Source organism: Columba livia, chromosome 1, assembly GCF_036013475.1.
Source record: "Columba livia isolate bColLiv1 breed racing homer chromosome 1, bColLiv1.pat.W.v2, whole genome shotgun sequence".
NCBI classification, from domain to species: Eukaryota; Metazoa; Chordata; class Aves; order Columbiformes; family Columbidae; genus Columba; species Columba livia.
In genome coordinates this window covers 112798442-112812234 of record NC_088602.1, presented here as the reverse complement: position 1 = coordinate 112812234, position 13793 = coordinate 112798442, and the positions used below count along the sequence as shown (strand labels likewise).

At 41.4% G+C, this 13793-nt stretch overlaps 1 protein-coding gene across 3 annotated transcripts in view; it reads left to right on the top strand.

The window, feature by feature from the left end:
- Nucleotides 1-12796, top strand: part of CLCN4 (chloride voltage-gated channel 4) — a 50844-nt gene extending 38048 nt beyond the window's left edge. For all 3 annotated transcript variants that reach the window (XM_065073531.1, XM_065073538.1, XM_021292263.2), the window contains exons 11-12: nucleotides 6966-7182; nucleotides 8477-12796. In XM_065073531.1, the coding sequence (XP_064929603.1) occupies nucleotides 6966-7182; nucleotides 8477-8567 (308 nt within the window). In that variant the 3' untranslated portion in view covers nucleotides 8568-12796. The remainder of the gene's footprint in view (nucleotides 1-6965; nucleotides 7183-8476) is intronic.
- The last annotated feature ends 997 nt before the right edge of the window (nucleotides 12797-13793 follow it).

Below are 13793 nucleotides of genomic sequence, written 5' to 3'. Positions count from 1 at the left end.
ATTTCACTTCCAAGGAGTGTGGGAATGTAACTTTTTCATTAAAAGCCCATCATTACCGTTTGCTCCTTCCTCTCTCCTCTAAAAACAAGCAAAAAAATGTCTCCATGAAGTGATAATACTTTGTAGATCAATCTCAGTATAAGATGATTTTAAAGACACAAAGATGAAGTCCAAGACTGCTAGCTGCAAAACTCCTTTCAAACAACTGATTTTCTCGGAGGGCTAATCTTCCTTTGGTAGTAACAAAAGATGCCTTGTATGGCCAAGCTAGGAAAGAAAATATGTGTTTGAAGTTTCACCAAATTTTTAAATGTCAAGTGCTGATACCAATTATAAAATAGTTTGTATTGTGTCCTGCTTTTGCTAATGATTTTCAAATGTCTTCCGCATAACCCTGTGAGAAACAAAAAAACCTTAATTAGATGTATTTAGCCCACCCTGTGACTGACTTTTATGCTGTCAGTGCCACGTCATGGCTGCAATATTTGCTGCCATGCTAACTTTATAGCCTTCTGTGTCTCCTTTGCAGGGAGGTATGTCAGCGGGAAAATTGCAGGGACTAAAGGTGCAGAGCCCTTACTTTAAAAGCAGGAAGATCAGACGCTGTCTGAAGCGAGTCAGAGAAGTCAGAGGAACTTAGTTTTTTCATTCAGCTCATAAATGTCTACATGACTGTATGGGCTTGCTAGGAGATGTGTGAAAATGTCCAGCTATGTACCGATAACAAAGACATCAGTTAAGAATAAACTCAGTGATTTTAGATCAAAATGCTTTCCTGTTCAAAATCTGTTTCTTTGACACCCACATTTTCCAGAGGAAAAGATACTCTTTCCTGATCAGTTCTGATTAAGAGCATCTTTCATAGGATCTGAGGCAGAACTGAGATTTAAAATCAAAAACTTCTCTGCATAGATGTTTTCATAAAATCTTCAACTGCCAAGGATCTTTGGTGACCCTTTTTCTCTTGGGTTGAGTATGACAGCTCCTGATGTCATCCCATGCTGACTGATTCTGTGCATCCTGAAATGCCTGTACACCAACGCACGCAACAGAAGGAGTTAGAAACCTGTGTTTGGGCAGGAGATTATGACCTGGTGGCAATTACAGAGATATGGTGGGACAGTGCACATGACTGGAATGTGGTCATGGATGGCTATGCCCTTTTCAGGAAAGACAGGCCAGCCAGGCGTGGTGGTGGAGTTGCTCTTTACGAGAGAGAGTGACTTCAATGCATTGAGTATTGTCCAGGGGCACATGAGGAGTGAGTTGAGAGTCTGTGGGTGAGAATTAAGGGGCAGGCTGGCAGGGGTGATACTGTTGTGGGTGTCTATTACAGGGCACCAGATCAGGATGAAGAAGTTGATGAGGCCTTCTACAGGCAGCTGAGAGCAGCCTCACAGTCACAGGCCCTGGTTGTCATGGGAGATTTTCACTTCCCTGATGTTTGCTGGAAGGACTACTCAGCCAGCCAGCCACAGTCCAGGAGGTTCCTCCAGTGCACTGGTGATAACTTCCTCATGCAAATGGTGGAGGAGCCAACTAGGAGAGGTGCACTGCTGGACCTCATCCTCACTAACAAGGAGGGTCTGGTTGAAGCGGTAAAGGTTGAGGGCTGCCTGGGTTGCAGCGACCATGAGACAGTGGAGTTCAGGATCTCATGTGGCAGGATCAGAATAGCGAGCAGAATTGCAACCCTGGACTTCGGTAGGGCAAACTTTGGCCTTTTCAAACAATTGCTAGGGGAAATCCCATGGGCAAGGCTGCTTGAAGGTAAAGGGGCCCAAGATAGTTTGTTAGCATTCAGGGCTTGCTTCTACCAAGCTCAAGATCAGAGCATCCCGACATGTAGAAAGTCAAGGAAGGGAGCCAGGAGACCTGCGTGGTTAAACAGGGAACTGCTAGGCAAGCTCAAGTGGAAGAGGAGAGTTTACAGATCATGGAAGGAGCGGCTGGCCACTTGGGGAGAATATAAGGCTGTTGTCAGAGGATGTAGGGAGGCAACGAGGAAAGCTAAGGCCTCCTTAGAATTAAACCTGGCAAGAGGGGTCAAGGACAACAGAAAGAGCTTTTTCAAATACATGGCAGATAAAGCTAACACCAGAGGCAATGTAGGCCCACTGATGAATGAGGTGGGTGCCCTGGTGACAGAAGATACAGAGAAGGCAGAGCTACTGAATGACTTCTTTGTCTCTGTCTACTCTGCCAGAGGCTGTCCTGAGGAGCCCTGTACCCCTGAGGCCCCAGAGGAAGTCAGAAAAATGGAGGAGTTTGCCTCGGTTAATGAGGACTGGGTTAGGGAGCAATTAAGCAATCTGAACATCCATAAATCCATGGGTCCAGATGGGATGCACCCGCGGGTGCTGAGGGAGCTGGCTGAGGTCATTGCTAGGCCTCTCTCCATCATCTTTGCCAAGTCTTGGGAAATGGGAGAGGTGTCTGAGGACTGGAAGAAAGCAAATGTCACTCCAGACTTCAAAAAGGGCAAGAAGGAGGACCTGGGTAACTATAGACCGGTCAGCCTCACTTCCATCCCTAGGAAGGTGATGGAACAACCAATCCTTGGTGTCATCTCAAGGCATATGAAGGATAAGAGTGTCATTAGGGGCAGCCAACATGGCTTAACCAAGGGGAAGTCATGTTTGACCAACCTCATTGACTTTTATGAGGACATAACCAGGTAGCTAGATGATGGCAGAACGGTGGATGTGGTCTACCTTGATTTCAGTAAAGCATTTGACACAGTCTCCCACAGCATTCTCACTTCTAAACTGAGGAAGTGTGGTCTGGATGATCAGGTAGTGACGTGGACTGCGAACTGTCTAAATGAAAGAAGCCAGAGAGTCGTAGTCAATGGGGCAGAGTCTAGCTGGAGGCCTGTATCTAGTGGAGTGCCTCAGGGGTCGGTACTGGGACCACTATTATTCAGTATATTCATCAATAACTTGGATGAGGGAATAGAGTGTACTATCAGCAAGTTTGCTGATGACACCAATGTGGGAGGAGTGGCTGACGCACCAGAAGGCTGTGCTGCCATCCAGTGAGACCTGGACAGGCTGGAGAGTTGGGCAGGGAAAAATTTAATGAAATATAACAAGAGAAAGGGTGAAGTCTTGCATCTGAGTATGAACAACCCCAGGTTCCAGTATATGTTGGGGAATGACCTATTAGAGAGCAATGTAGGGGAAAGGGACCTGGGGTCCTGGTGGACAGCAGGATGACCATGAGCCAGCACCGTGCCCTTGTGGCCAAGAAGGCCAATGGCATCCTGGGGTGTATTAGAAGGGGGGTGGTTAGTAGGTCGAGAGAGGTTCTCCTTCCCCTCTACTCTGCCCTGGTGAGACCACACCTGGAATATTGTGTCCAGTTCTGGGCCCCTCAGTTCAAGAAGGACAGGGAACTGCTGGAGAGGGTCCAGTGCAGAGCCACAAAGATGATTAAGGGAGTGGAGCATCTCCCTTATGAGGAAAGGCTGAGGGAGCTGGGTTTCTTAAGTTGGGAGAAGAGGAGACTAAGGGGCAACCTCATTAATGTTTATAAATATGTAAAGGGTGAGTGTTATGGCGATGGAGCCAGGCTCTCCTCGGTGACAACCAATGATAAGACAAGCGTCAATGGGTATAAACTGGAACACAGGAGGTCCCATTTAAATTTTAGAAGAAACATCTTCACAGTGAGGCTGGCGGAGCACTGGAACAGGCTGCCCAGGGAGGTTGTGGAGTCTCCTTCTCTGGAGACATTCAAAACGGGCCTGCATGCCTTCCTGTGTAACCTCATCTAGGTGTTCGTGCTCCAGCGGGGGGATTGGACTGGATGATCTTTTGAGGTCCCTTCCAATCCCTGACATTCTGTGATTCTGTGATTTCCAGTATGGTTTGTGTCTGTGTGGCTTGAAATCTAGATTTGGTTTCACAAAAGACACAGTATATGGTTCCAGTACAGGGCAGAGCAAAACATTGTTTTTGTACCATGCTGGCAAATTTTGACAGCTAATCCTCTTTCACTGAAGGACAAAGTTGCTTTGGATTTATTGCAGAAGATGCCATTGCTTATCATTACCACAGAGTAGCTAATGCTTTGCAAATCTTCACCTCAGCTTGCTTCCTAGGTCTGTTCATGGAGACATACACTAAGTCTCCTTAAACTAAAAAAATACTTGCCAAGATGTAGACATCACATGTGGTGAGGCATCTTTTATTCTCCTGTTCAGATTCTTATCTCCTGCTCAGCCTGACAGCATCCAGAGGTACTGGAGTTAAGTCTGGGAACAGTATAAGCCCCATTTGTGCAGCACTGTAGCCAGGGAATGAGGTCTTCTGAAAAGCAGAGTCAGGCCCATACCAGTATCTCTTCTTTCCCTGCACTGTGCCCTGCAGATGACTCCTCAGTTTGAACTGGCTTGGGTGCCTCTATATGACAATGTTGCACTATGTAGACCCATGCTTTCAACCAAGAAGCTTCAGCTTCTTTCTCTGGCCCAATAAATTGTGCATCAGCAGTGTGGTGGCCCAGCGAGTACTCTGGGGAAGTACTCCACCTCCCTCACACAACTGACTTCTTGGATGAAGGCAGTAGCTGTTGAGTCCCACATCAAATATGTGTTCACACACAGCTCTCTGCCTCTTGATTTACCCCTATGTAATTTCTTTCTTAGTAAGTTTAGCACTAGGCATGCTCTAGAAATGCATCCAGTCCCTATAAAGTGAATGGCAATGCCACTTCCAATTGCTCAGAAGCACCTTCATGATGGTTGTGTCCTTCCACCAGTTCTTGTCGGGCAGGTAGGCAGGTCAGGGGGGCAGAGTCACCCTCTGGGAATAAATGTCTACATTTTAGATGACACCTACCTTACAGTCTTATGGAGGAGAGTATTTGACCCTGTAAAGCTCTTCTTAAATTTGGCCAGCTTCAGAGGCTTTGTATAACAGGCAGAGTCTTGAACACAGGCCAGGTGGCCTGTATAATGTACTTTTCCCAGTGTGGAGTTAAGAGAGCAACATAGTTAATATAGGCTGTGAACTCCTGAATATGAGAGGCTGTTTCACATTTGAGAGAACTAATTCACTCTCTAGCTATGACAAGAGCCTTCTGCATCGATTACTCTGTAAAACCAGAATCATCATTCATTTGTTTTGCCCCTTCTTTTAAGCTGTATCTGTTTTTCTTACCCAGCGACTGCAAAAATCATGTGTTCTTCTGTTTTACCTTTAACTCCCCCATCCAGTGAGACTACATATGAAGTCCACCATTTTTCTGACACCACTGAATTTGCTCAATAGTACTACATCATTCAAATTTCTCAAGAGAGATGTTTGACTTTGAAGGGTGAAGTCATGGCTTTGGCTAATCACTGTTGTCCAGGGTCATTGCTGCCTTGGGAACAGCCATGTGGTAACTGAAGTGCTTGGGCCTATTGCTTTGGGTGCAGCTTGGGGAAGGAAATACCTAACTGTCAAGGGTTTTTATCAAAGGGTGGGAGTTACCTTCAGTTTGATTAATGTTACCTCTTACTACAGATCATATATCAAAGTGCCATGCAGGCATGTTCACACTTGAAATTAGATGTATGAATCAAAACAAGATGAGACAAAGTTAGCATCGTTCCTATAAATGGCAATAGGCCTTGAAATATGTGGGGTGAGAAGGCTGAAAATCATATACTGTACTGATATTAGGTTCGAGCCAGCACTGCTCCAGTTCCAGAAATATTACAAGACAATGATCATTAAATGGGAAAAAATGCAGCTGGAACACTTTGGAAACCCTTACTGTCTACACGTTACAAGTCAGAGGAGCAGGTTTCTGCACTTTGATTGATGGCAATGAGCTCTAAGAATATACACATACGCTTTGAGTATGTCTGATTTGCTGTACCTCTCAAGAACAGAAGCAACCTTAATTAATCAAAGATAATAGTTCTGGTCATTTCCAAGAATTTATATTAAAAAAAAGAAAAAACTAAAACTCTCAGGGCTGAACACATGATATGCTTATTCTGTGGAAAGAGAAGTTATCTATCATTTGGAAATCTATCTCATGTATTGATCGTACTGTGTAGTGTTGAGTAGAAATGAGGGAAACACTACAAAGAAAATTAACTCCTTCAATGCTAAGCAATCTTGTTGGAGCATACTTGGAAGTAAAAGGCTTATACTGATCATGTAAAGTCCAGATGCAGTGTAAAGTTCAGGTCATAGTTCGATCAAAGTATGAATGATAGCTTTTGAACTTTCGAGAGTGGTTAGATATGTACTGTTGGAAAAAATGTATCTGACTCATTTACTGCCATATATTGTTCCTCCCTTTACTGTTTTCCTTTAAGTAGGATGCTATTTTTTTTCCCACCATTTGGAAATGTAGATATACAAACTCTATGTAAGGAATTAACTGTAAAACTACAACATTCACCCTGTGTGCCACAAAGGTGTGCCACTCTAGAACGACACCCACACCACCCCCAGATCCCTGGGATGTGAGTTTCTCTTTCCCTACCTTTGTGTTCAGAACTCCATTCATCATGCCCAGATTTCCCCCACTCCACTGAGAAGTCAGTGAACAAACATATTGCTCCAAGCCAGCTGGGACAGTATGCAGGTCGTTGACTCCACTTATCTGGGCTTATAATAGAAGGTTCTGTTGTGGTTCTCACAATGGAGGAAATGACATATAATTATTTGAATTTGAGAAAAACTGGATTAGTGATCTTTGTGAATGCAATGAGTTGCAAATTTTTTCAGGAAAGCATTATCCCAACCAAGCAAAATGTTTGTAAAAATACCACTTCTATTTCCTTCAAGGGAACAATGTCTCAAGAAAATTCAAGATTGCTCAGTAACCTCAACTTCTGGGATCTCAGTATATTAAAGACAGAAAGTTGCTAGTACCCTTTGCTTTCCAAAGGAGGATTTTTTTTATTACTTGCTATCAAGCCTAACTCACTTATCTACCTTGATCTTTCTGTTATACAGAGAATGCAAGACAGCGGCAGGATGGGGTGGTGAGCAACTCCATTGTATACTTCACCGAAGACCCCCCAGAACTGCCTCCCAACAGTCCCCATCCACTGAAACTGCGGCGTATTCTCAACCTGAGCCCTTTCACTGTCACTGACCACACACCAATGGAGACTGTGGTAGATATTTTCCGGAAACTTGGACTCCGGCAGTGTCTTGTTACTCGCAGTGGGTGAGTAGGGGCTGAGTCAAGCACACTCAAAGAATTGCAGATTTTTTTCAGCATTAACAGTGCAGATAGATACAAAATAAACTATTCAGGCTCCCACTATCATTCAGTTTTCAACAGAGGCAGATCTGGCAAGTAGTATTGTTTGCAGAGGATGTGCCTATTTCTAGACCTACAGCTGGATTACATGCTTGTGAAAACTGTGATAAAGATGTCAGTGGAAGAAAATTCACCAGTTCAACTTCATTTAGTGGAAAATGGAAATGTGTATAAACCAAAAGTCCACAAAAAACAGCTGAGGAAGTGTGAGAACATGAAAATAGAAGAGTAAAAAGCTGCAACCATGTGCAATAGAAATAACATCCCATCATTCCAGTGGGATTTCAGCTATTTTGGGGTCATCGTTCATCTAGGATCTAGTAGTAAGAAGAAACTTTACAACAGTATAACAAAACCAGAGCCATCATTTTCAAATGTGGAAGACTAAAATTTAGTCCTCGTCAAAAAGCCTTTTTGTTATTCAACTATATTGCATATCAGCTGTTACTATTGATACAGTGTCCTTAGCATTACGAAAATAAGGGTAATTATTGGGACACAGATTTAGGTTCTGATTTGAGGTGCCTGTATTTGGAAATTTTGAGCTCGAGTTCTAGCATGTACATGAAAGGTGGAAAAACTGTAACAATGATGTGGTTTCAAAATTCAGTGCCTCGTGACCTTCAGGGACAGAACACAAAAGCCCTTGAATACTGAATACAGTTAGGAAATCTTGACTCCAGGGGCCAGATATCCCATAAGCCACATCTTCCCTGACAGATACAATTAATTTAGGATCATATAAATGAGAAATTATCACTCAGCATTGAAGGAATTATGCTGTCAAACAGTGAGCATTTCGGAAAGTCTGTACTTTCACTTAGTCTGTGTATTACTAAAGCCCATGCCATAGCTCAGGGCACTGGTGTCTTTGTTTTGTGCTGTTGGCCCTCTGCAGCCTGAGCCTAAGGAAACTCATTACTTTGTTTTACAGTGTCAGAAGTTGTAGCTCCTCACTCTGACATGTTCCCAACAAAAAGAGTAAACAACCCAAAGTATTTAACTTAATGATTATGTCCAGAGTAGTAAAAATGCATGAGGTGAAAACATTTTTTTATGAAAGATAATCACTGAGGAATGGATGGGATGGACAGTGTTATATGGAAGCACTCACAAAATGTCCCTGCAGCTGAACAGGGGAAAAAGACACATTATATATGAGATGACTGTTGACCTTTCCTTTCCTTTTCTCCTCTAGGAGGCTGCTGGGTATCATAACTAAAAAGGATGTATTAAGACATATGGCTCAAATGGCAAACCAGGACCCTGAATCTATCATGTTTAACTAGACTGGTAAAGGAAGAAGAAAGTAACCCCAAAGGAATACCTTCTAGATTAACACAAAGGCTATGCTCGGTGTTTCATTTCGTTTAAAGAGAAAATGTAATGTCTATGAGGAATGGCCCAATACGCCTCTGACGGAGGGAGTGGATGCAGGATGGCACTTATTTAATGAGGAAGGCAGTTCAGAAGCTCTGAGCAGCTGCAGACATCAAGCTGTGTTTCCTTAATGAGATTCCCAACAGCTCAGTTGGAGTGTTGGTGGGTGTAAGAGATGTGATGCTTAGAGACAAAGAGCCAGGAACACCAGTGGGATGCACCAGCGTTCATGGTAACTCTCGAGGCAGGTGTGAAGACTCACAGACACTGTTTATGCATAAGCTGTTAACAGAGAGAAAGATTCATGTTCCAAACTAGAGAATGTGTATGAGTAACGTCAATTGTTTTGGTTACCGAAATCATGGCTATTTATTTGTTACTGAATTGTACCATTTTCATGAGGAAAAAAAATAATTGTATTTTAAGACAAAAAATTTTTGCCATCTTCATTTATTTTTGTAAAAGTTAAGTGAATCAAGACTGGAGTTAAAGGAGCATGAACACACTTCAACTCACTTTAAAACATAGTGTCCCCTGCTCCCTGCTTTAGTCCTTTGAATTTTGGACAGTTTAGCATTTCTGTCAATCAGCTTCCTTTTATTAATGTTGAAATGTGACTTATTTGTAAGGATTTATGATTTATCTATGCAATTTTGCATACAGGTACTGTAACATTTAGGATTATATTATGTGGTTTTCTGTGGCAAAAGGAAAAGACACAGAAGCCCATGGAGGAACTTTCAAAGGCACTAAAGGGTACCCAGCTTTCATTGATATTGGTGATGAGAGATTGAACCCCTCGCCTATCCCTACTTGTGTACATCACCTTTTTTCAAAAACTAATGAAGTTCTGCATTGATTCCTGATTCTACATTTAGTTCCTTTTCATCGTTGTTATTTCTTGGCATTTGTCTGCACCTGAGAAAAGATTGTTAAAGTTAATTTAACAGTTGCAGACATTTATTCTGTAGCAGATCTATTCTTTATGCATCTGCCAGTCGTAGGACTGTGGAATCCCTCCCCACAACACTGTGGCTGGATGACATCAGAGGGACTGAGAACATAAACAATAGCAAAGCTTTAATTATTGATCTGTTTGCAGCAAGTACACAAGATTTAACAGCCCCTGATGCCAACCTCCAAACCACTTAAGTAAAAATGCTCAGCTTTCCTACACCTTTGTTCTGGACTTCTGTGAGATGCACAGAGTCAAGATTGTGTTAATTTACTAGCACTTTAATAGTACTGCTATCAGTAACAGAAGACCAAATTCTACTCAGTAGCACATAATTCACACTGTCCAGTGTCTGATTTATAACTATAAGTTTAAAGATTTGAGAGAGATTTCATCCTAACTTAGATGTCCCAAATCCCCGTCAGACCCTCCTAGAGTCTGGTCTCTTCATTTAGGCGTCTAAGACCTCTAGTATTTTTATTCAAATTCATGTAGATACCAGTAGCTCAAGGTCATTGTGTCCAGATGGTCTTCATGGACAGAGATGAGGGCAGTCCTTTTGTGCCAGAAGAGCCCATTGCTTATGCCAGACAAAAGCCAGAGTGCTGATCACACTTGTAGGCAATGTGCAAGATGATTGTGTCCCTGAACTGAGACAACTAGCCAGGTGCACCCTAAGTTAGATGCTCAAAGTTACACGTCACAAATTCCCCCTCTTATCTCCAGTGACCCTGCTTCCTTCTGGCATGTATCCCACAACATTCCCACAAAGTATGGTCCAAATTGTTTAAGTAAAAGAAACGGAAGTAAAGGGATAATTTTAATCTAGTAAGTACTTCATTTAACAATAGTGTTTGCAAAAGACTGACATAAATGTATGTAGCTCTGGCCAAAACCTATAAATATTTCAGTGCATAATTTTTGTTAACTGAACATCTGCAGTACAATGTATTATTACAGGATATTGTTAAAACTGTGTAAACTATAGAACTGAGCACCCTTTTCCTTCTGAAAATAGGAAATACAACATAATATTGTTGGGTTTTTATGTGTTTTTCTGTGAAGTTGTCATCAGCCAAACTCATAAAAAAAAAAACCCCAAGTCAACAACTGATCTCATAAACATTGGATTCCCTTATTTGCACAGAAATGCCATAATAAAATAAAGTCAGTTCACTCCCACAACTAAATCCAAGCGGGGCTTAGTACAAATGTCAGTTTCTACTCAAAACTATTAGAATCTGAGGGATTTGAACTAAGATAAATAGGCTGACTTTTGAGGGCAATCTTGTTCTGAAATTAAAATTGAAGGACTGTGTTCTGCTTTTATAGTTCTTAGTGTTAGTGCATACATTTGACGAACATTTTCTCCATCTTTCTTTATGTTTACATAGGAAATGAGTGTATGTTCTCCCCATTGAACACTTCTAAATACCTCTTTTGCTCATAAGCCAAGAGAAATAGCTGGGAAGTGAATTCACCTGCTATTTGAAATCAAACTCAAGGCTTCTTGTATGTCAGGGAAAAGGATAAGTCCAAAGCTGCCTTTGTTAGTGAAGGAAATGCCAGTCCATGTTGCATTATAATGTAGTTAATGGCAAAGCTAACTCTGAAGAGCATCCATATTAATAGTACTGAGGTCAATGTTTGCTAACAGGAACCAAGATGGTATATCAGCACTGTAAAAAATTATAATTTCCTTAGAAAAAGACACAGAGTCACCTAACTGAGGTTAAACTGGCCATGAATACAAACTCACTTGGGTATTGACTTGGGTTATCAGCTTAAACTCCATCTGTGGCTATGCATAGGCATAAACTTGGGTGGCTGATTTCCACTGACATGCAGAGGCCTGACTGACCAAAACCAATAGTCAGTCTTGTGATAGCTTGTAACCTCACCTTATCAGGCTGCACATGAGGAGCCCTCAGGGCTTCAGAACAGGATTCATAAAACCAGCATGGCATTTTGTAAGAAAGAACAACAGGAGGAATGGAGATTTATGCACTTATTGCAGGTGCAGTTTGACCCTGGGACTACCACCCAAGCAGAAAACAGGTAAATGAGTGCACAACTCTTTTCTATCAAACACATTCTGCTATATCTAAGGGGTCAAGGAAAAAAGCTTTGGATGTGTAACTGTACATGGCTGGTTAGACTGCTGCTCCTTGTTCCAGTGTCTGTTCAAAATACATTAAACCCACTTAGAGCAGGGACTGATAGCTAGCTCTCTACAAACAGCATTGCCATAGCTAATGTCAGAAGCTTGGCATTATCAAGGCTGAGGTGATGCTATAATAGAATGACAAGAAGCGTTTTGAAACTGGACGGACTTAGCTAATTGGAAAACTTAGCACTTCAGACACTTCCAGAGATGGTAATTGGCTCTAAGTCCTTCTGTTGAACTTACTCCATGCTACAGTCTTCATTGCTCTTTTAACTTGAGTGGCTGAATGTGGAACACTTAATATAAATTAATAACATGCTTTTCTCAAAAAATGCAATTCTGATGTAATGATTTAATGTATTTCCCCATAACAAGCCCATTATCAGTCACTGTTTTCCATCTGTATTCCCAAATATGTCTCAAAAGTTACCGAACAGACTCCAGAAGGCATAGATGTCAGCCTTAAGTATTTGTTAGAATCTGTAGAGCTCAAGACAGTCACGGAACCCAATCAATCTGAGAGTTACGTAAGTACTTTAGTAAATAGTGCTCACTTTATGCAGCCTCAGTTCAATCCTTGTGTTCAGGCAGTTGGACTTCAAAAATGTCGAGCTAAACAAGAGAACAAAAGTCTTTGAATGATGCAAGTTCAGTATTGTACCTTTGTTTTGCATGAACTGTGTTCAGTTACATTCAGCTTCTGATGTGTACTTGAAGCAATCTGTACCACAAAGTTTATTATTAAAGTGGATGACATTAGCCAGATCCTTTGGCTGTCACCGTGGTAATAACCATTAGTTCTTATGCTTTGATGAAGCAGAAAAAGAATGTTTAAGAGTTACAGAAGACCCATTGATTCCGTGTTGGAATGACACTATAATTATGAATATTGTTTTGCTTTGGTTTTGTTTTTTTGTTTTTTTTTTTTTAAATTGTAGAAAACAGTATATATGTTGCACCTTATAAAAATGTTTGGACTCTATTTTTTAAATAAAACGGACTTAGAGTACTGGAAATATTTCTTGGACATCTTACTAATTGGACAATTATTTCGTTTAATGTGTCTGTATGATTTTGATATTTCTTTTTCCCACCTATAGGGATAGCTCAAGCCTGAATAATGATTTAGGATATCTAATTCAGATACAGGTTAGCTAATGTTAAGTAAGGAGTTAGTAAAGTTTGTGCAGTGGACTTCAAAGAATCAGCATTGACAGCTGTTTTATTTTCAGAGAGAAATGTTTTTTAATTCAGCATCATAAATCCTTTATTAAAGAAACCTAAAAAGATAAGAAAAAAGATTTATCCTGTCAGGTTGTTCTGCCTACAGTAACCATGAAACTTCTTTGAAGCTGGATATTGCAAAGCCCTTATGATTTCAGGTTTTGTATATATTTTTCAGTTGCACTTTAATTCAGAGCTAAGCCCAAAGACTGAAAATGGCAGGTTCAATCATGCCCATTTAATTGGATGAAACATCCTTTAAATCTCTGTCAGAAGCTAACTTTTAGGTAGCAGCAAAGAATATGGGCTTCATTCTGATTAACATACTAACCAAGCAAGTAGAAATGCATTGTGTCTTTGTGCAAATGAGACATTAATCAATGGTTTATCCAAAAGAAGCATTACAGCTTTCAAGACATGCTCCAGAGAATAAGTTGATAAAATGGATATATCAACAATATCCTAGTTTAAGTTAGGTTACTCTTTTCAGAAGCTGATGCTGGAGTCCCAGAGCTTCCAGCTTCTTCTATGTATTGCTGTGGCCTGAGTACAGCACAATGTACACACCCAAAAGCCAGGAGGCATCAGGTATGCAGAAACTTAAATGAGTAGCAATAGTTCCTGTATTTCAGAGGTGGTCACGAGGCTCTGAGCCTTACACCTACCTGTCATCACTTATGATGGCAGAGCCAGGAAGAGAAAATGTTGAGAGGAATTCAGCGCTGCCCTGTTACCGCTGTGCACCATGTATCCTGGCCTAAGTCCTTGTTTCATCTAAACCAAATAGCC